The sequence below is a fragment of the Micromys minutus genome, assembly GCF_963924665.1.
Source record: "Micromys minutus genome assembly, chromosome: X".
Classification (NCBI taxonomy): Eukaryota; Metazoa; Chordata; class Mammalia; order Rodentia; family Muridae; genus Micromys; species Micromys minutus.
In genome coordinates, this window is record NC_137970.1 from 47,389,672 (window position 1) to 47,416,195 (window position 26,524).

At 46.9% G+C, this 26,524-nt stretch overlaps 2 protein-coding genes across 6 annotated transcripts; one reads left to right on the forward strand and one right to left on the reverse strand.

Moving 5' to 3' along the window:
* Window positions 1–109: 109 nt before the first annotated feature.
* On the reverse strand, window positions 110–1,409 carry LOC308414913 (small ribosomal subunit protein eS26-like; the record flags this gene model as incomplete). The annotated part of the gene is made up of 2 exons (XM_080910085.1): window positions 110–456; window positions 1,394–1,409. 2 exons carry the CDS (start codon window positions 1,407–1,409, stop codon window positions 110–112), a joined length of 363 nt encoding a protein of 120 aa, XP_080766211.1.
* Window positions 1,410–1,717: 308 nt separating this feature from the next.
* Window positions 1,718–24,696, forward strand: MED12 (mediator complex subunit 12). Of its 5 annotated transcripts, XM_080910597.1 has the most exons (46): window positions 1,718–1,825; window positions 2,339–2,443; window positions 2,648–2,839; window positions 2,962–3,121; window positions 3,588–3,769; window positions 3,930–4,040; window positions 4,152–4,406; window positions 4,905–5,051; window positions 5,318–5,417; window positions 5,529–5,665; window positions 5,894–6,025; window positions 6,798–6,924; window positions 7,496–7,725; window positions 8,108–8,188; window positions 8,303–8,473; window positions 8,677–8,821; window positions 8,989–9,039; window positions 9,327–9,445; window positions 9,630–9,773; window positions 10,211–10,374; window positions 10,596–10,727; window positions 11,073–11,300; window positions 11,473–11,617; window positions 11,788–11,908; window positions 12,360–12,461; window positions 12,558–12,671; window positions 12,933–13,108; window positions 13,276–13,455; window positions 14,452–14,523; window positions 14,941–15,074; window positions 15,236–15,397; window positions 16,034–16,145; window positions 16,305–16,394; window positions 16,919–17,028; window positions 17,240–17,375; window positions 18,126–18,287; window positions 19,793–20,170; window positions 20,390–20,540; window positions 20,670–20,875; window positions 21,038–21,115; window positions 21,205–21,259; window positions 21,335–21,422; window positions 23,082–23,328; window positions 23,831–23,974; window positions 24,166–24,247; window positions 24,443–24,696. In XM_080910597.1, exons 1-46 carry the CDS (start codon window positions 1,727–1,729, stop codon window positions 24,484–24,486), a joined length of 6,501 nt encoding a protein of 2,166 aa, XP_080766723.1. In that variant the 5' UTR covers window positions 1,718–1,726; the 3' UTR covers window positions 24,487–24,696. The 5 variants fall into 5 exon arrangements, with proteins under 5 accessions (XP_080766723.1, XP_080766720.1, XP_080766721.1 ...); XM_080910594.1 differs by having other exon boundaries at window positions 21,205–21,422; XM_080910595.1 differs by having other exon boundaries at window positions 21,041–21,115; window positions 21,205–21,422.
* The last annotated feature ends 1,828 nt before the right edge of the window (window positions 24,697–26,524 follow it).

Genomic DNA, 26,524 nt, shown 5'->3' on the forward strand with positions numbered 1-26,524 from the left:
GCAATTACAGGTGTGTAACACACTAAGTTTCTTTCTTTTTTTTTAAAGTATAACTTTCGCTTTATTTTCTCAAGGCATTTTTTCTTCCCATCCTTATGAAAGCACTTTATTACATGGGCTTTGGCGGAGGTCGTGGAGCAGCGCCAGCAGGTCTGAATCGTGGTGGGGGTGTACGGTCCTTCCGGGCCTCACGAGATCGGTTCCTGACGACCTTGCTGTGGATGGCGCAGCCTACACAGTAATGCAGCTTGACATAGAGCTTGGGAAGCACGTAAGCATCGAAGACGCTTGCCTCAGATATGTCCCTGACGGCAGCGGCTTCTACAACGTTCCGAACGACAAACTTCTTAATGGCCTTATCCTTGGGCACGCACCGGACGCAGTTCGTGCAGCGAATTGGCTGCACATGGCCGTGGCCCTTTTTGGCACGACCGTTGTTTCTTCTTTTTTGGTCATCTTGGAGCCAAGACTCCACACACTAAGTTTCAATGGCTTCCGTATACCCTTTGGTCTTTTTGAGATAAGGTATGTGACAGTCACTGTCTTGCTCTGGATGACCTGCTTTCCCCACCACATCTGACTTAGATGACACATTGGCATTTTTCCCTCCAGAGCTGAGGAGATAATCCAGGGTCTTATGTTTGCTAAGCAAGTGCTCTACCACTGAGCTAAATTCCCAACCCCTTCCCCCTCTTTTTTTTTTTTTTTTTTTTTTTTTTGAGACGGGGCTCTAAGTAGTCCTGGCTGTCCTGAAGCTCAGGCTGTCCTCCCAGAGATTCTCCTGCTTCTGCCTCTGTAGTGCTAGAACAAAAGGTGTTTTGTCATCAATTTGGCTAGTTTCTGTTGGAGAGCGGTTCACAGAATGTCCTGGGGGAAGTCATTACGTAAACCAGGCTGGTCTGGAATTCACAGAGACCTTTTCTTCTGCGGAGACTAAAGGTGTGCACCACCTGGTTAAATGTTAGTAACAACAATGAAGGATAAAGAGTTTTGGCGTAGAAGGGTTGTTGCCACCTGGGGAGATGAGAAACAATTTTATAGGTGCTTTCATTTTGAGAGAGACAACACTTCACAGAGATCCGCCTGTCTCTGCCTCTGTGGGGGGATTAAAGGCGCGCACCTAGCTAGACAGGATCTTTTGTTAACAGTCCAAAGGTGTTTTCTTAAAACAATAGTAGTTCTAATCTTTACAACTGTCCTTTGAAGGAAGTTTAGCATGCCTTGCCCATTATCCAGATGTGGGAACTAAGAAACCAAGTGCAGAGTAAAAGATGTAGTCATTAACTACACTAAAAATTCCTGAGCACTTATTTTAGGCCAAGAACTGAGCGAGCCATCGGGAACCCAGTTTCAACTCAGCGCCGCGGCTGCCTCCCCTATTTCAGGTCTGCACCTCCAGCACCGGCCATGCCCGCGTGTAAAATTGACTTTCCCTCCTAGGGCCCAAAGCTCCCGGGTTGTGGGGCTCCGCCCCGCGCTGGCGGGGCCCCACCCACTCTGCAGTCAGTATTGTCCGACGGTACCCAGCGTCCCTCGGCAGTTTCCGGCAGTAATCGAGAGTTTCTAACGTGCCCCGCCTCCGCCACCCCCCTTTTCTCGGCCTTGGTCCTCTCTACCGCCTCCCGGTTTGCTGTCCCCGTGCTCCCTCCCGTCCTCGGCCCTCCGCCCCTTCCCTCCCCACCTCGCCTGGCCCTGCAGGCGCCTCAGGCGGTACGGGCTGGGCAAGATGGCGGCTTTCGGGATCTTGAGCTATGAACACCGACCCCTGAAGCGGCTGCGGCTGGGGCCTCCCGATGTGTACCCTCAAGATCCCAAACAGAAGGAGGTGCGTTCACAATTCCCGGTTCCCGCGGGGTCTGGGCAGGTGTTTAGTGTGGGAAGAGACACTGACAGTTGAGGGGAGGGGGGGTATGGTTAGGTGAGAGAAAAAGTCCCAACAGGGGGAAGAGTAGAGTGGACTGGTGCCCTGCCAGAGAGTAGGGTCTGCCGGCAGTTCCGGTTGAGGAGCTCGTGGTTCAGGAGCCATGCCAGGGGTGCCCCCCTCCACACTCACTCGGGCGCTCACACAAACCTCAGAAAGTTGTTAGGGCCAGCTTGGTGAGGTGCCTGTAAGGGAAGAGTGATGTTGAGGTCGCTCTGGGGGATGTGGGAATCTCATTGATTATGGGGGTGAGGGTGGGGTCCAAATGAACATAAGGGCTGGGCTTTAAATAACCTCTTCTACTCAGAATCCTCCTCCTCCTCCCTTTCTCCCTTGTTACCTTTTTCTCTGCCCTCTCTTACAACCTCTTCTATAAGGCGAATGAGGGTGAGCTAAAATGCTGTTTTTCTGCCTCAGGATGAACTGACGGCTTTGAATGTAAAACAAGGTTTCAATAACCAGCCTGCTGTCTCTGGGGATGAACATGGCAGTGCCAAGAACGTCAACTTCAATCCTGCCAAGGTGAGACAACCCTGCCAGGCTGAAGGAAAAGGCTGGAAGAATCTGAGAAGGAGCAAAAGCTCTGGGTTGGGCAAACTGAAAGGAATAATCTAAATGGCAGAGTTTATAACCCAGTGCTGCTGCATTGGCATTTTCACATGAGAAAGAAGCAGGACTACCCGTCTGCCTGTTCTTAGTCCCTGAGGTATACTTTTCTCCCTTTAGATCAGTTCCAACTTCAGCAGTATCATCGCAGAGAAGTTAAGGTGTAATACTCTCTCTGACACTGGTCGCAGGAAGTCCCTAATGAACCAGAAGGACAACTTCTGGCTGGTGACTGCAAGATCTCAGAGTGCTATTAACACCTGGTTCACTGACCTGGCTGGCACCAAACCACTCACACACCTAGCCAAAAAGGTGAGGTACTGTTTTCCCATTCTTAAGGTCAAGGTGGTGTCTACCTATATTCTGAGATTAAGCTACATGGTGTCAGCTCCCTCGGGTAATTAGAGACCTTGCTGTTTGTGATGTTCATCTAGGTCCCCATTTTCAGTAAGAAGGAAGAGGTATTTGGGTACTTGGCCAAATACACAGTACCTGTGATGCGGGCTGCCTGGCTCATTAAGATGACCTGTGCCTACTATGCAGCAATGTCTGAGACTAAGGTTAAGAAGAAAAATACTGCTGACCCCTTCACTGGTAAGTAACTCTGTACACCTGGTGTACTACATTGGTAAGTAACTCTGTACACTGCTGGAGTGATGGAGCCTTAGAATAAATCTTCCTAGTCTGTTCCCTGCTTCTGCATGAATCTTGCATTTATGAAATTAGTAAGCACGGAGTAATTTGAGTATCTGCTGTGTTCAGGCACTGGGCTGTAAAGATGACCAGCATATAATTTCTGCTCTTTAGATCTTAGTAAAGATGCTAAGGCATATGTAGCATAATTAAATATAGAAAGTGGTAAATGCTAAAAGAGTAGACAGAAGGTTCTTTGAGCCTTCAGTTGAGGTAATGATTACTTGCTTTAAGGAGATGACATTTATCTACAGGCTAAGAAGATGAACAGAGCTCAGAACTCTGGTGATTTGGGGTGGAAGTAGGGGATAGAACATTTTAAGTCTAAGAATAGTATCACATAGTTCCCTTTCCATATTTTCTTTAGAATGGACTCAAATCATTACAAAGTACTTATGGGAGCAGCTACAGAAGATGGCTGAATACTATCGGCCAGGGCCTGCAGGAAGTGGAGGTTGTGGTTCTGCTATAGGACCTTTGCCCCATGATGTAGAGATGGCAATCAGGCAGTGGGACTACAATGAGAAGCTTGCCCTATTCATGTTTCAGGTAGGAGCAAGGGCATGTTGTACATGGCGTTGAGTTGTACCTTATCCCGTCCTGTTGGTGTAGAATAGAATTTGCCTTTTACCTTGCCCCTAGTGTGGCTCTCTTCATTCTTCCATTTACTTTATCTGCCTTACCTCTAATAGTTCCCTGCTATCTATAGGATGGAATGCTGGACAGACATGAGTTCCTGACTTGGGTGCTTGAGTGTTTTGAGAAAATACGCCCTGGAGAAGATGAATTGCTTAAATTGCTGCTTCCCCTACTGCTTCGAGTAAGACCTACACCTAGGGAGAGACTGTTTAGAGGATTTGAGTAAGAATTAGACATCAGACAAATGTCTTCTGGAGAAAACTAGTGGTCTCTGTTGGTCATATCTTCACAGTACTCAGGGGAATTTGTTCAGTCTGCCTATCTGTCCCGCCGCCTTGCCTACTTCTGTACCCGGAGATTGGCTCTACAGCTGGATGGTGTGAGCAGCCACTCATCTCATGTTATATCTGCTCAGTCAACAAGTTCTCTACCCACTACCCCAGCACCTCAACCCCCAACTAGCAGTACACCCTCGACTCCCTTTAGTGACCTGCTAATGTGCCCTCAGCACCGTCCCCTGGTTTTTGGCCTCAGCTGTATCCTTCAGGTAGGTACTAAAGGGCCCAAGAAAGTATAAAGAATTGACTGCTCATCCTGGAGAATGGGGGTGAGTTCAACTTGGAGGTGGGAACAGGCACTGAGTACTCGTTCAAGGATTAGTATTTCTCTGTAATAGGATGTTCCCTTTTAGAGGTTTTGGACATTCTCTTCCAGGACTAAGTAGTCGCCCAAAGCTTTTTAGGAAAGTGCATGAGAATCTGAGTATGATAGTGTGTGTATGCCTGTAGTCCCAGAACTTGGAAAGAAGAGGCAGGAGGATTGTGAGTTCAAAGTCAGCTTAAGCTACATAGCCAAACCTTGTCTCAAGATACTATTTTTTAAAAAAGGAAGGTAAGGAAGACGGGGATCAGGAATGATACTTGCCCCAAGGACATAGTCATAATAAACCTCATTGAGTTGTCAAACCTAAGGGAAGTGAGTCTTAAGTAGGGATCTAGAGAAGTAGCAGTGGTAACTGGGTTTGATTTATCTATTTGTCTGGCAGACCATCCTCCTGTGTTGCCCTAGTGCCCTAGTTTGGCACTACTCATTGACTGATAGCCGAATTAAGACTGGCTCACCACTTGACCATCTGCCTATTGCTCCTTCCAACTTGCCCATGCCAGAGGGTAACAGTGCCTTTACTCAGCAGGTAAGTTTAACTGCTGCACTGTTACTTCAAAGCTGGGATGTGTTTTATGTTTCTGTTTTGTTTTTGAGACAGAATCTTGCTGAGTAGCCTTTGCTGGCCTGAAAGTTGCTATGTGGATCAGGCATGCCTCAACTTAATGGTGATCCTTGTGCCTTCCAAGTGCTATAGGCATGTACTACCATGTTTGGTAGTACACAACTTGGCTATCTTTTTTGTTTTTTTTAGATTTTTATATATCTGGGTGTTTCCTTTTTTTAAAATTGCAGGTCCGTGCAAAATTACGAGAGATTGAACAACAGATCAAGGAGCGCGGACAAGCAGTTGAGGTTCGCTGGTCTTTTGATAAGTGCCAGGAAGCTACTGCAGGTGAGTGTCAGAGGACAGAAGATAAGAAAGGACAAATGATAGATTCATAGATATATGAGACTCTGAAATCATCGAGCCTCTGGTTAAGTCCCCTTTACCGTTTGTCCTCAGGTTTCACCATTGGACGGGTGCTCCATACTTTAGAAGTACTGGACAGCCATAGTTTTGAGCGCTCTGACTTTAGTAACTCTCTTGACTCCCTTTGTAATCGAATTTTTGGATTGGGACCTAGTAAGGATGGTCATGAGGTGAGTAAGAAGAGAAACAGAGATAGCAAAAACATTTCAGGAGAAGCAGTATCTATAAGGTGAAGGTAGAGTATGCCAATGAAACCAGAAAATTCCTGAAGAGAAGATGTCTTCCAGCTTCCTGGGCCCAGGAAGTTTTTAGCTGGGGCCTTATCTTGAACAAAGAGAATTTAGTTCTTTTGTTCCCAGCCTTCCGTTTCTTATCCTTGTCAAATCCTTTGGTTACAGATTTCCTCAGATGATGATGCTGTGGTATCATTATTGTGTGAATGGGCTGTAAGCTGCAAGCGCTCAGGTCGGCATCGTGCAATGGTAGTAGCCAAACTCCTGGAGAAGAGACAAGCTGAAATTGAGGCTGAGGTTAGAGGCGAAGCAAAGGGAATGAATTGCCCGATGGAAAGAATCTAACTGGGTTTGAACATCTTGCAGTGATTGAAGTTGGTAGTGAGATTGGGACTGGACCTGAGGGATTAAAAAGAAACAATAGAGACTTTTTGTTTTGGCACATACCTGTAATTCCAGCACTTGAAAGGCAGAGACAGGTGGATCACAGTTACAGAGCTTATCGGGACTAAGTAGAGAGTCAGTCTCAAAGTTCAAAAAGCCAGGTGTTATGGCCTGGGGGCATACTTTAATCCTAGCACTCCAGAGCTTGAGGCAAGCAGACTACTGTGAGTTTGAGGCTACTCTTGGTCTACTTCTGGAGTTCTAGAACAGTTAGAGCTACATAGACTCTGTCTCAAAAAAGTTTTTTTTTTTTTTAAAAAAATGATGGTTATGATAATAACTTTAATCCCAGCATTTACTTGGGAGACAAAGACAAGCTGGTTTTAATGAGTGTGTGACTAACTTGATCTTCATAGTAACTTCAGGTCAGCCAGAGACACATAATTAGATCTTGCTTGCCTCACAAAACTAAATAAACAAAAGTGGTAAACTTATAGGAAATGTTAAGGACATAAAGCACAAATAGAGCTGTTAGATACTGGTTACAGTCAAGATCAAGGCTGTAGTTGGGAGGTTGAAAAGGAAATGGAAAGTGGCAGGGAGGCAAGACAGGTGATGCTTCCGGGGTTAAGTATTAAAGAGTGAGGAAACAGATCTCTCCTCAGTTTGTTCTCTCACCTTGCAGCGCTGTGGAGAATCTGAAGCAGCTGATGAGAAGGGTTCCATTGCCTCTGGTTCCCTTTCTGCTCCTAGTGCACCCATTTTCCAGGATGTCCTCCTGCAGTTTCTGGATACACAGGCTCCCATGCTGAGTATGCACACCTATAACCTTCTAGTTACTCTGCTTCAATACAAGTTGCAAGCTATGTCATAAGAAAACATAAAGATCTTCTGATGTCTAGTTCTGTCTTAGGCTCTGTGCAGAAAATCTTTTACTATAATTCTGCTTCTTGATCGTCTCACAATTTTAATAGAATAGACAAATGGAAAGAACCAACAGAAGAAGAAAGAACATGTGAACAAAGCATTTTTGCTATATGCACAATTTTTCTTAAAAAGTTGTCTATGGGTATTTTCCTGCATGTATGCCTGTATACCACATACATGTCTGAAAGCCAGTAGAGGGCTTTAGATCCCCTGGAACTACAGGTTATAGGCAGTTGTGAGCCACCCAGGTGCTAGAAATCAAACTCTAGGCCCCCTGGAAGAATGGCCAGTGAATGCTCTTAACTGCTCAGCCATTTTTCTAGCCCCAGTACCCGTCCTTTATCTAAGCAGTGCCTAGATTTTTGTTGTTACTGCTTAGATGATGTCTCTGTGTAGTATTGTAAAAGTGAGATTTTGTGTTCGGCTAACTCATCTTTCCTTATTCCCTCTCTATAGCTGATCCCCGAAGTGAGAGTGAGCGAGTGGAATTCTTTAACTTGGTACTGCTGTTCTGTGAACTAATCCGACATGATGTCTTCTCCCATAATATGTACACCTGTACTCTCATCTCTCGGGGGGATCTTGCATTTGGAGCACCTGGTCCTCGGCCCCCCTCTCCCTTTGATGATCCTGTAGATGATCCAGAGCGCAAGGAGGCTGAAGGGAGCAGCAGCAGCAAGCTAGAGGTGTGTAGCCCCTTCCCTTGCTCTTAATTATTACTTTTGACCCCATTTTTCACAGCTTCCAGAAGCCTTTGAGAGTCTCTCTTACCCAAGATTTACCCAAGAATGATATTATTTTCTGAGCACTTTGTGGTATATAAAGTAGTCTCGTGTTAGTTTTTTACTGGGTCTTCACAAAAGGTCTGTGAGGGATTCTTGCCTTCCATTTAAAGCTGATGGAAACTGGAGCTTTACTTAGTTACTGGTTAAGTAACTGGACAAGGTTTGAATGGAGAACTTGGGCTTTTTGTATGCCTCTTTGATCCAGTTCTTCATGACCTTTCCTGGATAGTGAGGAACTATTTCCTGGGACTAAAAATGCTCTTGCTTTGTTGAATGCCTTCAGGATCCAGGGCTCTCTGAATCTATGGACATCGACCCTAGTTCCAGTGTGCTTTTTGAGGACATGGAAAAGCCTGATTTCTCAGTAAGCTCCTGAGTGTGGAAGAATCCAGTGCCTTGGCTCTCCCCTTGTGTCTACTTTTGGAATTCTTTTATGCCTCCTGCTTCTCCTGAATGCTTTGCCCTTTCACCTTCTTAGTTGTTCTCCCCTACTATGCCGTGTGAGGGGAAGGGAAGCCCATCCCCCGAGAAGCCAGATGTTGAAAAGGAAGTGAAACCCCCACCCAAAGAGAAGATCGAGGGGACACTTGGGATTCTGTATGACCAGCCACGGCATGTGCAGTATGCCACACACTTTCCAATCCCACAGGTACTGTTCTCCAACATTGGTGATGGCCTGTTTTGGCACCAGATTTCCATCAAAGGAATTGCTGAGGGTCTAGACCCATTCCTAAGGGGGTGGGTGTATTTGAGAAGGGGCTTGTACATGGGAGTGTTGAGAGATGCAAAGCATGCTCTTAAGAGGAGGGCAGGAGACTTGCAATGGAGCCTGATGGTGCTGCTGGGATGCAGGAGGAATCATGCAGCCATGAGTGCAACCAGCGGTTGGTCGTACTGTTTGGGGTGGGGAAGCAGCGAGATGATGCCCGCCATGCCATCAAGAAGATTACCAAGGATATCCTGAAGGTTCTGAACCGCAAGGGGACAGCAGAAACTGGTGGGTTTCCATCTCCTTAAACAGAAGCCGCCCTAAAGAATGCCCTAGTCAGTTTTCCCATGCCCAGTGTAGGGCTTTCCCCATTCATGCCCCAATGTCCTGTCTCTTGGAGTCTCCTGAGAGCTCTAGTCCTTTTGAAACTTCCCCCTCATTCCCCCCCTCTACAGACCAGCTTGCTCCTATTGTGCCTCTGAATCCTGGAGACCTGACATTCTTAGGTACCTCACAGTAAGCCCCTTACTGCCTTCCCCCCTCCCCCTTAACCTAGCACCTCCTTGTACAGTTCCTCTGAGGTCCACATAGTTTGTGGTCCCTTTGCTTCATTGTCCCATTTGTCCATATCCCAGCCCTTTCCTCACCTCCCTTCCCCCCCCCTTCTCTCCCTTCCCGCCCTCCCCTTTCCCTCCTCCCTCCCAGCCATTGTCCCTTCTCCACACCCCTACCTGAGCCCTAGTCAGCTGGTTTTCCTTTTGTCCTGACTCCTTGCTTTGAACTGTCCTGTCAGGTGGGGAAGATGGGCAGAAGCGACGCCGAAACCGGCCTGAAGCCTTCCCCACTGCTGAAGATATTTTTGCTAAGTTCCAGCACCTTTCTCATTATGACCAACATCAGGTCACGGCTCAGGTGTGGGCCTAAGCCAGCCCCCTTCCCACACTCTGGCCTCCTGTCCTGTTTTCCTTTTGGTCTTACCTTCCCCCCACTAAGCAGGCTAAGCTTGATGGTCTCATCCCCTTCCACCATCATCCTTTCCTGCGTCCCTAGGTCTTCTTCCCTTCCATTCCTATCTCACTCGCATTGCCCTTATCAGGTCTCCCGGAATGTTCTGGAGCAGATCACGAGTTTTGCCCTTGGCATGTCATACCACTTGCCTCTGGTGCAGCATGTGCAGTTCATCTTCGACCTCATGGAATATTCACTGAGCATCAGTGGCCTCATCGACTTTGCCATTCAGGTGGGGAAGTTGGGAGAGATAGGGCGAGAAGGAATAGAGAGAGCAAAGGAATTCATGCTATATAGGGTCATGAAGACAAGAGTGGAGGCTCCAGCCAGTTCCCCAGGCTATTTGGATGGCTTGAAGACTAGCACAGGGGGAATGGAACATGAGTTAAGACTGCTGGAATAGAGACTTAAGTGCTCCCTGGGGAGGCCCAAGAGACAGATTATAGCTTTGGGTACAGACCATCTTCCCTCTGTGGAGTTCATAGCATGCTGTCCTGGAGACTGGTTAGAGATCCTGCTAGTAGAGTGCAGGGCACTGGTATGTAGTAATCTGACCTTCTCCACTGAAGTGGCTCCAGTGGGAAGGGCTCAGGCTCGGCCATGCCAAAACGGAGGCTATGTACAATAAAAAGGGCCTTTTCTCAGGTTTTACTTGTATTTCTCTGATAGCTGCTGAATGAGCTGAGTGTGGTTGAGGCAGAGCTCCTTCTCAAATCGTCTGATCTGGTGGGCAGCTACACTACCAGCCTGTGCTTATGTATTGTGGCTGTCCTTCGACACTATCACGCCTGCCTCATCCTCAATCAGGACCAGATGGCGCAAGTGTTTGAGGGGTAAGTGCGATTTCAGAGAAACTAAAATGTGCAAGGTTCTGGTGAATGTCAGTTAGAAATGGCCTAAGAAGGACATGTGAGTCCACACGGTGTGGCAGCGTCTGCTACTAAGGTACGGATAGGAATAGCTTTACCAAAACACTTGAATTTGTCTCCAGGGCCTTTGTGCCCAGGGCCCTGTATACCACCTGTTAATCCTCTCTACCTTGCCTCGATGGCAGGCTCTGTGGCGTGGTGAAACATGGAATGAACCGTTCAGATGGCTCCTCTGCAGAGCGCTGTATCCTTGCTTATCTCTATGATCTGTATACCTCCTGTAGCCATTTAAAGAGCAAATTTGGGGAGCTCTTCAGGTAAGAGAGGTAGAAGGGGTAAGAGAATGGGGCTAGTTCTACGTCCTTCCCATTACTGCACACCTCAGCATCGAGCTGTCTGTGCGGGATCATTATGGACTGTGTCCCTCACCTGTTACTTTATTACTGAAAGTGAACCTTCTTCCTCCTTGCCTTCACAGGCCACTTTCTTAATCACATGTGGCTCCCTTCCTGCCATGTCTGCTGTGGCCCAGCTCCCTTTTTCTTCTCCCAAGGTTCTCCATCCTTCACTCCTTTTCTTTTTCTTTTCTCCCCTTTCCTGCCCATCCCTGTACCCCACCAGGCCTCCTTCAGTATTGCTATTTCCTTCTCCTACCCCTGCAGTGACTTTTGCTCAAAAGTGAAGAACACCATCTACTGTAATGTGGAGCCATCAGAATCCAATATGCGCTGGGCACCGGAGTTCATGATTGACACTCTGGAGAACCCTGCTGCTCACACTTTCACCTACACGGGGCTAGGCAAGAGTCTTAGTGAGAACCCTGCTAACCGCTACAGCTTTGTCTGCAATGCTCTTATGCATGTCTGTGTGGGCCACCATGATCCTGATAGGTATGGGACATCCTGAGTTGAGGAATGGGCCTCATGCCTCTACCTTATGGGGGGGGGCTGCCTTACCTTAGAAATACTATACCTTCCACTGTTACTGGGGCAGAGACCAAAAGCTAGGCATCTAATGTTTTATGGGATGACTTTTCCTGAGGGCTTTTGTACTTTTCCCTAGGGTAAATGACATCGCCATCCTTTGTGCGGAGCTGACCGGCTATTGCAAGTCACTGAGTGCAGAGTGGTTAGGAGTACTTAAGGCCTTGTGTTGCTCTTCTAACAATGGCACTTGTGGTTTCAACGATCTCCTGTGCAACGTAGATGTAAGCCTTTGGGTGGGGTCTTGCTGGAAGATGAGGCAGTTACCTATTTGCTAGAGAACTGGCTACAATCAAGATCATAGATGGTCAGAGTTGAGTAGAGTGAAGGTGTGGCGCATTTGGCTATTTCTCCTCCCACATACTGACTCACAGTGTCTGTCTGCTTTCCTCAGGTCAGTGACTTGTCTTTTCACGATTCCTTGGCTACTTTTGTTGCTATCCTCATCGCCCGGCAGTGTTTGCTCCTAGAAGACCTGATTCGCTGTGCAGCCATCCCTTCACTCCTCAATGCTGGTAAAGTGTACCAATTTATAACTCCTAGAATGTCAGGACTGCACCATGTGCGCTCATACATGCTCCATAACCATCCTGTGATTGTGGAACACCCTGCTGCAATTCCCAGGCCAATGCTTTGCTACACTCCAGGCCGGAATGATGGAAAGGCCTATTTTGAATTTGCAGCCCTGATGCCACCTGCCCCCACACACAGTTGAACCCAGTACCTTCCTTGTACTTGAGCATGAGCTTTAGCCCAGCCTATGAACCTCTTAGGTTTTTGACCTTTCAGCTGTATAACATTTTTGTGCTCCACTTCTCCTTCAGGATTATATTGTTTCTTCTCCTTTCACTTCACTTGTATTTCAGCTTATTCCTCTTCCCACCATGCACATACATATGCACAGAGTTTGCTTTCGTTCTTTTTCAGATCTGCTCTGTCTTTATTTTATCTATTTATTTTTATTAGCTTGTAGTGAGCAGGATTCTGAGCCAGGGGCCAGGCTTACTTGCCGAATTCTCCTCCACCTATTCAAGACGCCACAACTCAACCCTTGCCAATCTGATGGAAGTGAGTGACTTTGATTAGAGTCAGGCAGTTATAAAAACTGGCTCTCCCAACCCACTTCTTTTACTCCTGCTTCCCCTAACTTGGGCTTCCTTGCAGACAAACCTACCGTTGGAATCCGGTCCTCCTGTGACCGCCACCTGCTGGCTGCCTCCCAGAACCGCATCGTGGATGGAGCTGTGTTTGCTGTTCTCAAGGCTGTGTTTGTGCTCGGTATGCAAGGGGGTAGAAAGAGAGACATGCCAGAAGTGTATATAGGGTGGAGTGCCAGCTGAACTACAGGGACAGTCTTTCTCCCTCCCAAAGGTGGTCTCTCTGACCTTTGGAGAAGGGGGTGGGGAGAAGTATATTTCTGTATATTTCTGTTTCATAGGGCAGCGTTTGGGGAATTTCTGCCTCTGTGGGCCAGGGCAGGTCTCCATACACTGTTCTGATCTCACTGTGCCCTCCCTATCTCCCACCCATGAACCGCAGGGGATGCGGAGCTAAAAGGTTCAGGCTTCACTGTGCCGGGAGGAACAGAAGAACTTCCAGAAGAGGAGGGAGGAGGTGGTAGTAGCGGTCGGAGGCAGGGTGGCCGCAACATCTCTGTGGAGACAGCAAGTCTGGATGTCTATGCCAAGTACGTGCTGCGAAGCATCTGCCAACAGGTCAGTATTACCTTCCCCCCACCACCACCTATAAATGCTTCTATGTAATCTATCCCTGTTTCTAGCCCATGACCACACTACCTCCCTGCTATACATTGGGTCCTTTACCTGCCCCTGGCACAACTTCCCAGGGTTTCCTGCCGTCCTCTAATTATTAGCCTCCTTAGGAATGGGTAGGAGAACGTTGCCTTAAGTCACTGTGTGAGGATAGCAATGATCTACAAGACCCAGTGTTGAGTAGTGCCCAGGCCCAGCGCCTCATGCAGCTCATCTGCTACCCACATCGACTGCTGGACAACGAAGATGGAGAAAACCCCCAGCGGCAGCGCATTAAACGGATTCTCAAGGTAGGCTAAAGGAGCTGGGGTGCTGGGGGGAGCAGCAGGACAGACTCTACCTGGAAATAGTGGGAACCATTTAGTAAGTAGAAAAATGAACAAGCATGTAGGAGAATGGGTGCAAGAAAAACAGCTCCAGCATGGGCTTAGAAGCATAGTTGGTGGTCTGGTGTAGACTCAAGAGTTAGGCTGTTATGTGTGTGCACAACTGTCTGGGATAAGCATAGCTCATCTATGGGGAGAATTGCCTCTGAGAGGCCTGCATTCTGCTTTGCATATATGGCACGTTGGTTGTGACTCAGTAAGAGAATATTAATAGCTAGTACAGTAGAAACTGTACTTATACTTATACAGTATTCAGTCCTTTTCATTTGATCTTTATGACCTTGTGGAGAGAATATGAATATCCTTGTTTGACCAGTGAGGAAATCGAGGCTTGGGAGGTTAATTAGCTTGTCCAAGGTTACATGAAGAGCTAGTAAGTTTTGATGAGTATGTGAACTCAGGTGTTTCTTTCACTTTGTCTTGTTGCTTGCCTCAAACACTTGACTGACTTAGGTGGGAAAATAAGGCCATGGAGGAAGTACTAAAGCAATGGGTTCTTTTTAGCCTGGAGGAGATAATACCAAAGGGGGGTTACCTAACAGTAGCTTTCCAGTCTCTACAGGACTTCAAAAAGGCTCTGTGGGGGACTTGGAGCAGCTGATTTAAAACAACATAGTCATGTTTCAATTTTAACATGAAGGCTTTGAAGGTTAGGCATTGAGCAGAACTTTGTGAGGCTCTGTGACAAGGAGCTAGAGGGATAGGAAATAATTTTTTTAACCATAGTAAAATACATTCGCTTTTAGTGATTTGAGATTATTTAAATGTAGTCTTTCCTAATGAGAGGGGCAGAGGTATCCCTTTCCAACTTGTAGAAATCTGTTGTGGGGAAGTAAGAGTTAGCCATAAAATAGGTAGTAAGGTTGACATGGTAATGATTGGTTTGCTTTTTACAACCAGAACTTAGACCAATGGACCATGCGCCAGTCCTCTTTGGAGCTACAACTGATGATCAAGCAGACCCCAAACAATGTAAGTAATGTTTCTAGGCCCTACCTTTCCCAGGCCCACTTGTAGTTTCCTGGGTCAGGGATATCAGCCATCATAGAAGAACTGAGGTCTTACCCTCAAGCTCCTGACTAAAGGAGATAAGAGGAGGTGTGAGAATGACAGACACATGGAGCTGGTGATAAGGAAATGGGCTGAGTGTATGAAGCCTTCGACTGTGGACAGGTATGGCTATGGTGGTAATAGAGCCTGTTTCTGTGGCAAAGGAGAAGACAGTAGGGAACCGTAGAAATAGGAGGTACCAGAGAGTACAGATTCTGATAGTTATGTCCCTACTGCTGACCTCCACGATGCCATCCTTCATCCTCATCTCCCATCCCTCCTGCCGTGCTTCTCCTTACTGCTAGCTGTCTATTTAGCCCTTCTGTTTATTCTCCCCAGGAGATGAACTCTCTCTTGGAGAACATTGCCAAGGCCACAATCGAGGTTTTCCAACAGTCAGCAGAGACGGGGTCATCTTCTGGAAGTACAGCAAGCAACATGCCCAGCAGCAGCAAAACCAAGCCTGTGCTCAGGTTAGGCAGAAAGAAATTAGGATTTGTCCCTCATAAATTATTCTACTGATATCATGAATTGTTTTTGAAATGGTGATACTGGCCATACCCAGGGAAAGAAATGATATTGTTCAACCTTGCTTAATCAGCTCCCCTGAAGCCCTATGCCCTCTGTTTTCCAGCTCTCTCGAGCGGTCTGGTGTATGGTTGGTGGCTCCTCTCATTGCCAAACTACCCACTTCAGTCCAGGGCCATGTATTAAAAGCTGCTGGAGAAGAATTGGAAAAGGGTCAGCACCTGGGTTCTTCTTCCCGGAAAGAAAGAGATCGACAGAAACAGAAGAGGTAAAGGGACTCTGCTCAGTAAGGACTTAAGATTGAAAAGGAGAGGAGGTGTCATGCCCAAGAAAGAATAAACTTTGGAGCTCCAGGTAGAGAATAGGCCTCATAAGAAAGTGGCATTTGGGTGGGGTGTGGTAGTACATACCTTTAATCCTACGCTTGTGAAGCAGAGGCCGGAAGCTCTCTGTCTGAGGTGAACCTGGTCTACATAGCAAGTTCTAAGCCAACCAGAACTACATAGAGAAACTATCTCTCAAAAAAAAAACAAACAAGCAAACAAAAAAGAAAGGAAGGAACGAATGTGGCAAGTCAAGAGCTGAGTGACATGGCTAAGTAAGAGGTCACAACTTAGGTGTAGAATCTAGAGTTCAGCAATATGAATCCATGGGTAAAAATGCTTGCTGACAGTGTTGAGTTTAATTCCCAGGTTACACGTTAGGAGAAGAGAACCAATTTCCACAAATTTTCTTCTGACCTCTATATGTGCACATGGCGTGCACATGGCATGCACATAAAATAAGATCCATAGAAAACAGAAATAAGAAAAATGTTTTAAGAGTAGAATCTGGGACAAGGAAGTTAGAAGGTCCTTGACCCGCAGTCTTCTTGTCTCTGCCCTGCCCCTCCTCGTGACTCTAGCATGTCCCTGTTGAGCCAGCAGCCTTTCTTATCTCTGGTGCTAACATGTCTGAAAGGACAGGATGAGCAACGTGAGGGACTCCTTGCCTCCCTCCACAGCCAGGTGCACCAGGTATGGGTATCTGGGCCTTGGAGGTGACATCAGGGTGGGGAAGGTTGCACCTAAGAGTCTACATGCTTGGACATTTCATTATTTTCTGATAAAAACATTTGGTTACTTGGAATAGAAAGGAGATTCCTGAGCTGCATGTTAAACTTGTTTCTATCCTAGATTGTGATTAATTGGCGAGAAAACCAGTACTTAGATGATTGCAAACCAAAGCAGCTAATGCATGAGGCACTCAAACTGCGGCTCAACCTGGTGAGGGGGACTTTTAGGGGAAGGAGGAAGGGGCAGGGTTGGAAAGACAGTTAAGAAGCTCCAGGTTGGGGAAGACAGGTTTGAGAATGTTCTAGAGTCTTTAAGGTCTTCCAATATTAACCCCACTTTCCTGAAATTCAGGATCTTAAAATGGCCAAAGGAACCAAATCCCCGTGGACAGGATCCAATAGACTAAATACCTCATATGCTTGCAGGAACCCTACCTCAATATTCAACATTTCGACTGGGCCCTAGAATAGTTGAAACCCATTGTGGAATGTTAAATGGAATTACAGAATTTGTTTAGTACAAGTCCCATCTCTTTATAAATAAGGAAACAGATCCTGATATACCAAATTCAGCCACTGGCCTAACAGTGAATAGGAAATCATAGGTACAAATGATGGGACAGGGCCTCTGGGTCTCAGCTCCCACTCAACCAGGTTCTAACTTAAGCTTTTCTGGAAAAAAAAAAAAACCTGATCATCACCTTGAACCATCTGACTGAATTATGGTCCTGGCAGGTGGGGGGCATGTTTGACACCGTGCAGCGTAGTACCCAACAGACAACAGAGTGGGCCCAGCTTCTCCTGGAGATCATCATCAGTGGCACTGTTGATATGCAGTCTAACAAGTGAGCATCCCCAACCCTATAGGTCATGCCCTGAGGGAGTCCCTGTCCTGTGCCAGCTGCAGGAACCACTGGCTCTGCGGCCCTGGATTCCCCCATACAATCTCAGGCTCCTTGGGATGGCATCATTCTTTCCTGCCTGTGATTTCTTAAGCCCCCTTTTTCTTAATCGTTTGCTCCTTTGGTTTTCTCCCTGGCTTCCTGCCTGTCACAGTGAACTCTTCACTACTGTGTTGGACATGCTGAGTGTGCTTATCAATGGAACATTGGCTGCAGACATGTCCAGTATCTCACAAGGCAGCATGGAGGAAAACAAGCGTGCATATATGAACCTGGTGAAGAAGCTTCAGGTGAGCAGAGGGGTCAAGAAGAAGATTTGGGGGTGCTGGAAACTCAGCTCCTTCTGCCCTGACTGTATTTACTGTGCAGCCTGGGAGTGGGGAGTGAGATGGGCCCTCTTCCTTCCCCTTTCTGTCTGTTCTTTTGATCTGTGTAATGGGGATATACTAAATACTGTTGCCTTTTTTTGTATTTTTTTTTATTTAGTTGGTTTGAGACAGCATCTCATTTGGTAACCCAAGTTCTCCTATAACTCATTACATAACACATGCTGCACTTAAACCCACAGCAATCTTCCTGCCTTAGCCTCTTAAGTGCTGAGATCATTTTTTGTTTTTGGAGGGGGATCAGGGGGTTCTTTATCCAAAGCTGGCCCTCAAACTTAAAATACTCTTACCTCAGCCACTCAAATGCTGGAATTATACACATATGGCCAGCTCTGAATATCTATTTTTTTAAAAGATTTATTTATTTATTTATTTATTTATTTATTTATTTATTTATTTATTTATTTTAAGTATCTGAATACACTGTCACTGTCTTCAGCCATATCAGAAGATCCCCATTACAGATGGTTATGAGCCACCATGTAGTTGCTGGGAATTGAACTTGGGACCTTTGGAAAAACAGTCAGTGCTCTTAAGTGCTGAGCCCTTCTGAGTGTCTTCTTTATACTTACTGTGTTCTGTGCTACCCTTTGAGACTTCTGTCCCTCTTTTTATGTATTTTTGAATTCATAACCCATCTTCTTGTGTTTGCAGAAGGACTTGGGGGAGCGCCAATCAGATAGTCTGGAAAAGGTTCACCAACTGTTGCCACTACCCAAGCAGAACCGAGATGTCATAACCTGTGAGCCACAGGGCTCCCTTATTGACACCAAGGGCAACAAGATTGCTGGCTTCGATTCCATCTTCAAGAAGGAGGCATGTGCTGTTGTCTTCTCATGCCCTCTAGCCCCTAGCACCCCATGTTCATCTCTAACCTCACAGCTCCAGCTAATACACAAAATCCAGGAGCCCATTAGGCTCTCTCTAATAAAACCTACAAACCATCATCCATGGGCCTTTGAACAGATCACTTAGCTTTCCTTACACTTTATCTTCCCTTCTTTTGGAGTCTCCCTCTTCTCTTAGACTTTGTTACTTCCACCTATCTTAGTGCTCTCTGCCCCACTGTTTCTCGTCTCAGCATTCCGCTGGCACCCTGTCTCTTTTTTCTACATCTCTCTACTGCCCAGCTTTTATTTTTTATTCCTTTTATTTTTCATGTTGGTTTCAGTATTTGGATTAAAAAACTTATGTGCTTGGGTGTGTGTATGCCACGTATGTATGCCCATGGAAACCAGGAGTTGGATGCCCTGGAGCTGGAGTTCAAAGTGGTTGTGAACCACCTGAAGTGGGTTCTGGGAAACAAACCTAGGTCCTATGCAAGAGTAGCAAGGGCTCTTTTTTTTAAAATAATTTATTTGATTATTATACGTACACTGTAGCTGTCTTCAGACACAGCAGAAGAGGGTATCAGATCCCATTACAGATGGTTGTGAGCTACCATGTGGTTACTGGGAATTGAACTTGGGACGTGCTCTTAACCGCTGAGCCATCTCTCCAGCCTGCTTTTTTTTTTTTTTTTAAGATTCTTTATTTACTTAATGTATGTGAGTACACTGTTGCTGTCTTCAGACACACCAGAAGAGGGCATCAGATCCCATTACAGATGGTTGTGAGCCATCATGTGGTTGCTGGGATTTGAACCAAGGAAGAACAGTCAGTGCTCTTAACCACTGAGCCATCTCTCTGGCCCCATAGCAAGGGCTCTTAACCATGGGCCATCTATCCAGCACATGGTTGAGTGTTTCCTTGAATAACCTCATTATTCATATTATTCTGTATAGAAGACAAAGAAAGGAAGATGCATAGATTCAAATGCAAAGTGGAGTGCCTCAGTGTATATATTCTTGCAATTCTTATCTGTTTCTCTCCTCCTGTTGCTCTCCCTGTCTCTCTATCCCTACCCTGTCTTTCTCTTCCTGTTTTCTCTCTGACTGACTCTCTTTGCCATTTTTAGTTTTTCTTTATCTCTTCTTTCCTCACCTCTTCTTTCCCCTTTCCTTTCTTCTCCCTTCTCTCCTTCCTTTCCCTCTCTCTGGCTTCTTTCTATCCTTCATCTTCTGTCATCCTCTCTCCTCCCCTCCATCTCTTTCCCTGTCTGCCTCTTCAGTACCCTCTTTCTCTCATGGTATCCCCTTTCCCTTTCACCCCTTTCTCCTTCAGTTCAGCTCTGTCCTAGGCAGAATGTCTCTTCACATCCCCTGATTATTTACAACTCTTTCCTCACTTGAAAACTTGTCAACTCAACAGTTCTTTTACCCTTTCCAGACATTCTCCTATTTTCCGAATCTCAGTGGCTCATTTCTCCTTTTCTGGAGCAGGGTCTACAAGTTTCCACCAAACAAAAGATCTCTCCCTGGGAGCTTTTTGAGGGCCTGAAGCCATCAACAGCACCACTATCATGGGCCTGGTTTGGCACAGTCCGAGTGGACCGCCGAGTGGCACGAGGGGAGGAGCAGCAACGGTTGTTGCTCTACCATACCCACCTGAGGCCTCGACCCAGAGCCTATTACCTGGAGCCACTACCTCTGCCCCCAGAAGATGAGGAGCCACCAGCTCCTGCCCTACTAGAGCCCGAGAAAAAGGCTCCTGAGCCCCCCAAGACTGATAAACCAGGGACTGCTCCTCCCAGCACTGAGGAGCGCAAAAAGAAGTCTACCAAGGGCAAGAAACGCAGCCAGCCAGCCACCAAGAGCGAGGCCAGTCCCCATCCTGCCCAAGCCCTTTTCCTGACTTAGTGTGTGGTCAGTTAAAATTCCTGCTTTATGGGAGGTGTGCGGTACATAGGGAAAAGGTGCCATTAGAATTGTGATCAGTGAATTGTATCAGTACCGCTCTTCCTTACACCCTCTTTGCCCACCTCCCCACCTAGAACTGCTGCTATAAGCCACTTACCTTTGTCCTCTACACCCATGCAGGACTATGGCATGGGGCCAGGTCGGAGTGGCCCCTATGGTGTGACAGTGCCCCCAGACCTTCTACACCATGCAAATCCTGGTTCTATATCCCACCTTAGCTACAGGCAGAGCCCCATGGGCCTGTACACCCAAAACCAGCCACTACCTGCTGGTGAGTACTAGTCACTGGGATTGTTGGAGTTGAACATTCCTCCCTTCTCAGGGAAGATGTTGATGGCTGGAACTTAACAAATAAGGCTGAAGGAATAAGTATCTCAGGTCAATTTGCTCTCCTTTCCAGGTGGCCCTCGTGTGGACCCATACCGCCCTGTGCGATTACCAATGCAGAAGCTGCCAACTCGACCAACTTACCCTGGTGTGCTGCCTACAACTATGACTACTGTCATGGGCCTAGAACCCTCTTCTTATAAGACCTCTGTGTACCGGCAACAGCAGCCCACAGTGCCCCAGGGACAGCGTCTTCGCCAACAGCTCCAGGCAAAGATAGTGAGAGGGGCAGTAGGGAGGACTGCCAGGGAGAGGGGTTTTGGTGTGTCACAGGGCTAAGGAGATACTTGGAACCTTCACAGGAGCATGCAGGGTCGGAGGTATAAAAGGGACATGGCAGAAAGCATTTTCTGAACTTGAGTTCTCCTTTTTTCCCTTTAGCAGAGTCAGGGGATGTTGGGACAGTCATCTGTTCATCAGATGACCCCTGGTTCTTCCTATGGTTTGCAGAGTTCCCAGGTAAGTGCCTGGGACTATTAACATCAGGGAGAGGGAAGCATGTCGCTGTACTTCCTCATGCCCCAGATCTTTCTCCTCCTTCCCTCCAGGGCTATACTTCCTATGTCTCTCATGTGGGATTGCAGCAACACACAGGCCCTGCAGGTACCATGGTGCCCCCCAGCTACTCCAGCCAGCCTTATCAGAGCACCCACCCTTCTACCAATCCTACTCTTGTAGATCCTACCCGTCACCTGCAACAGCGGCCCAGTGGCTATGTGCATCAGCAGGCCCCAACCTATGGGCATGGACTGACTTCTACTCAAAGGTACCCAAAGTAGTAGTGAACTGGCAAGGGATACTGAGGTATAAGCAAGCATCTGATTTGGGAAATCCCATACTTGAAGGTGATAAATGGGCTTGAACTTTGGGAGACATTAAAAACACTAACCTGGTCATGTAACCATTACTACAAATGGCCTGATTTGGAAGAAATTCTTGAGGACCAGACAGAAGAAACAAATGTATCTAACACTGATAAGAAAGGACCTTGGGTTTATAGATACAGTATACGATAAGGAAGTCCAGTATTACACAGTTAACTCAGGACTGAGGATAAGGTTTAGTTGATAGCATGCTTACCTAACTTGCATGATGTCTCCAGTTTGATCCCCAGCCCTACATAAAGCCAGCTGTGTCATGCACACCTGCAGTAGTAGCACTCAAGAGGTAGAAGGAGGATCAGAAGTTCAAGGTTATCCTTGACTACACATAATGAGTTTGAGGCCGGGCTGAGCTACATGAGATCCTTCCTCAAGGGAAAAAAATAGCAGTTGAACTCTAGGATTGACTAACAAATGAATTTCATGGCTAATTTTAGTGAAATCTTAGTTAAGTTCTGGGCAACTGTCATGAGGCTCTGCAACTTAGGATTTAGAATACTCTAGAGTGGGCTGATTAGTTGCCTGCTATGTAACCAGCATTATGCTGAGACTAGAGCAAGGAAAGATGGTGGGAATAAAGTACATGGTTCCTCACCACAAAGATTTTTTACCCTAATTGAGAAGTAGAGATCTTACGTAGAAGATACCATGAAAGGAATGTTTAGGGAGTGGTATGAGCAAAGCCATAATCAGGTGTTCTGTTGGGTGCCAGGAAGTAAAATGGGACTTGGAAAAAGGTGAGCTACTATTAGTATAGATTAGAGGCACTGGAGAAGGACTCATGGATTCAAGCTGGCCTTTGAGGTAACTATGATTGGGATTTGTAGAGAAGTGGAAAAGGAAGGGCATTCCAGGCAAAGAATGCAGCATGAGCCAAAACATGGGACTGGATTGAGTGTGTGGAGACAGAAAGGAGCAGATCTTAAATGTGATGTGGAATGGATGCTGGGGAGGGAGCAGGGCCTAGTTTACAGAGGGCAAGTTGACCATGACATTGAACCTGAGGTACAGCATTGAGACAGAACCAGAAAGGACTGCTTTGCTCAGGAGAGTGATAGGAAGGGCTTGATGTGTTAAGGGAGTAGTGTGGAATGAATGGATGGAATGTAGGGGAAGGTGTGAGAAAACAAAATGGGGGAGCCCAGCTGCAGATTTTCAGAGATGTGCAGATTCGTGTAGAAAGGGTATGTGGAGTAGCAGAACAACTGGATGTGTTTCTGGGGAGCAACAGTAACCATAAAACCCTTGGTAGGTGTTTGTAGAATGCTTATTGTGTGCAGACAGTTTTTCATAAGAAAAAAATAGCTAAAGCAGAATCTAAAAATTCCTAAGCATTAAGGTTATGAGACAGTAAAATGGAGTATTGTCTTTGTGTTTTATTCTCTGACCTAGAAATCTGTCAGACTCCAGAAGGGTTCCTCTCATTAGTGCCAAGAGGAATGAATACAATGACTTGTTAGTTTCTTTCAGGTCAGGGACCCAGGGTTTACACCACCCCCTTTCTCTGCCCTGTGCTTTGACCTTTGGACCTCTTGTCTTTGGAGGTTTTCACACCAGACACTGCAGCAGACACCCATGATGGGTACCATGACTCCGTTGAGTGCCCAGGGTGTCCAGGCAGGCGTCCGTTCAACTTCCATTCTGCCTGAGCAACAACAACAGCAACAGCAGCAGCAGCAGCAACAGCAGCAACAGCAACAGCAGCAACAGCAGCAACAGCAACAACAGCAGCAGCAGCAACAACAGCAATACCACATCCGACAACAACAACAGCAGCAGCAGATCCTACGGGTAAGCCATGAGATTATATCTGACACTTGGGAACCCAAGAGGGAAAGGACATATTCTTCTCACACTATCCCCAAGATGAAATGTGAGGTAATGTAGTAAGTAAGCACTGAGTACAGTGGCTGATGTATGTTAGTCCTTTTTATTTTCCTTGGTTTCTTCAGACAGGGTTTCATATTGTAACTGAGGCCAGTCTTAAACTCATGGCAATTCTCCTGCCTCATCTTCCTGAATGCTGGAATTATAGGCCTATACTACTGTAATAGGCTCAATAATGCTGATTAAGTGGCTTCCTCACCACCTCTTTTCCTCACTTCCTGAGGATCATAGTGAGGGGGAAATTGGACAGTCTGCCAGATGTATTATTTGGTTTCTTTCACATGTGGACCTGGAGTTCCCTCAGTGCTTTTGGCTCCAACTCCTTTTCCCCTTTCTACTCCCATCTCTTCAACACAAAGTCACAGCTCCATTGCTCTTCTTAAAATTATCTCTTATGTGCTTATAGCAACAGCAGCAACAACAGCAGCAGCAACAGCAGCAACAACAGCAGCAGCAACAACAACAGCAGCAACAGCAACAGCAGCAGCAGCCACACCAGCAGCAGCAGCAGGCAGCTCCTCCCCAACCCCAGCCCCAGTCTCAGCCACAGGTAGCTGGTGAAATATAGCCACAGGCTCAGAGCTAGCTGCACAGGATGGGCACATAGCCAACCCATGCTAGGAATAGTGTGTGATGGGGTAGCATTGGGAGGTCAGGGATAGCACTAAGAGGTTAAGGTGGATGAGTAAAGAAGGAGCTGGAAAGTTGGAGTTCTATCTTCTACTTTCCATTTCTACCCAGTTCCAGCGCCAGGGGCTTCAGCAGACCCAGCAACAGCAACAGACAGCGGCTTTGGTTCGGCAACTTCAACAACAGCTCTCTAGTAAGCCTGCCTCCTTCCCAAGAAGAATCTGGGGAAGAAGAGGGAATGGGGTAGGCAGAGGTGTAGGTGCGGGCTTTAGACCTACATTGTGAAGGTCCCTTTCCCTCTTCCCCTTTCCTTCCCAGCTCACTAGCTTTCCTCATGAATATGAGCCCTGATTGGTCTTCTACCCTGACAGTCTCTCATTTTTCACAGATACCCAGCCACAGCCCAGTACCAACATATTTGGACGCTACTGAGTCACCTGGAGGAACTGCTTGTACACTGGATGTGGCCCAGCCTTTCTGCTTAATTCCCAGTCCCCTTCCTGGGCGAGCTCCAGTAGTGGTTGGGGTCCTTCCCTCAGGCTCCATTTTTAATGAATTTTTAGTATTTTTGTTAATGTGAAACATTGAACTGTTGGGTTTTGTATATTATTTATATAGAGATCCCAGAGCTGCTGCACTCAATACACGGAGCTTCTTTGCAAAAGAAATGTGTGAATCTACACGTGGAAGGGTCTCCTGTGAGAGTGTCAGGGAAAGGATGAACAATTCAGCGTCTTCATGCCTTCCACATCATCTCCCTCACTTACCCTCTGCCCTCTGCATTTCTCAGTTCTAGCTGCACTGCTCCCCTTTGTTCCCTGTTCGAAAGTAACCTGCAATGACCACCAAGTCCCCAGTCCTTTAGAAGCAGATTGCCTCCTCAACTAAACAGTGCAGCTCCATTACAGCTTTCTTCCACTGAAGTATATAACACTAGGAGAGGGGGCTCATTAGGCTGGAGGGAAATCAGTGGAAGCCCACCATCCTTCCACAACACTCCAGATATTGGCTTAATACAAGCTGAGAGTAGGGGTGGAGATACCACAGTGCTTATCAATATGTCATCTCATGGGTACCCATCATACACCAAACTAACCAGAGAACTTCTCTGAAGGTGACATTTCTAAAAATTGCTGTTTGGGGGCATGTAACATCATGTGATGGTGACAGAAATCCAGAGTGGCTCTAGCAGGAAGAGACCAGCAAGAAGCCACACCTGTTTCTCCTTGACCTGCTGCTGGAACCCCATGTATTCATACAACCCACCTTAGCAGTTGTGACTGTTCCTCATTCTCAACTCAAAATTTCCTTCAGTCACTTTTGAAACAAAGGATGGGCCAGTCTTACCTCCTTTGTGGTCTGTCTGCCTCCAAGGCTGTACTGGGGACCCCACCTACTTTACGACTGATGATTTTGCCCAGCTGGGGCTGGAAAAAGTCTATACTAGCCTGGTGGTTGGGTGATAACTGGATGGTACCCCAAATCTATAGTTGTACTCTTATCACTAGGAGGTGTCAAGTATGCTGCTAAAAGCCTGGGTGCCAATCAATGAGTATCCAAGTTATTTTTAAAAGTATATAAGAAAAGATAAAAGTATCTCTGAGCCCACAAAACTCACCTACATATGGGATTTGTTCAAGTCACGAGAAAGCAATGGGGCTCCCAGGTATGGTAAAGCCCACACAACTGACATGTCTTTTTTCTTGACTTACTCTATCCTGCCAGGAGCCCAAGGGGTAGAAATTTGGCTAGGATAAGGGACATTCAGCAGGGATTTAGGGGTGTATGTATGCTAGGTGCATTACATATAGAAACTAAAATCATTAGCTATTGGAGTGGGGTAGAAGCCAGAATGGACAGACAGCTGGTCTGTTGAGACTGAATCCAATCCACGTTGACAGAAGCAGCAGAAGTAAATGACATTGACCTCTGGGAGGGTAACAGGATGAGGGCAAAGTAGCCCCCACTGGTGATTGCACCTTGGGTAGTGCTGGCGCTAAGGACAGGTTATGGTTGCCAAATGAGGGTTCTGTGGCAAGAAACGATCTTCTGCATACAGTGCCTCAGTTTCTCCCTGTCTGTCAAGGTTGTCAAGCTTTGCAGATAAAGTTTGGATATGTCCTAGATCACCTAGCTGTCTGATAGCTTGGAATGTGAGGGAGGTGGGCAGGAGCAGAACTTACCTGAACATTTGTGTGTGTGTGTGTGTGTGTGTGTGTGTGTGTGTGTGTGTGTGTGTTTGTGTGTGTGTGTGTTTGTGTGTGTGTGTGTCTGTCGGGCGGGGGTGGGGGGTATTGGGCCATGCCCCAGGACTTGAGCCATCACTGGCACAAAAGGAGTTAATGCCAGGGACCGCGCCCCCCCCCCCCCCCGTGTCCGGGCACGCGCAGCGCGCCCCCTTGGTGCGCGGGCACAGCAGCCAGGCTGCCGGAGAGCTGATCTCGGGATTCGGGTGCGGAGCCCTTGGCCT

Bases quoted from the DNA above. Each gene is read 5' to 3' on its own strand.
- MED12 (XM_080910594.1), top strand. From the start codon at position 1,727: ATGGCGGCTTTCGGGATCTTGAGCTATGAACACCGACCCCTGAAGCGG. The intron at 4,407-4,904 runs GTAGGTACTAAA...TTTGTCTGGCAG, and splicing joins GCCTCAGCTGTATCCTTCAG to ACCATCCTCCTGTGTTGCCC. The intron at 20,171-20,389 runs GCCAGTCCCCAT...ACACCCATGCAG, and splicing joins AGCCAGCCACCAAGAGCGAG to GACTATGGCATGGGGCCAGG.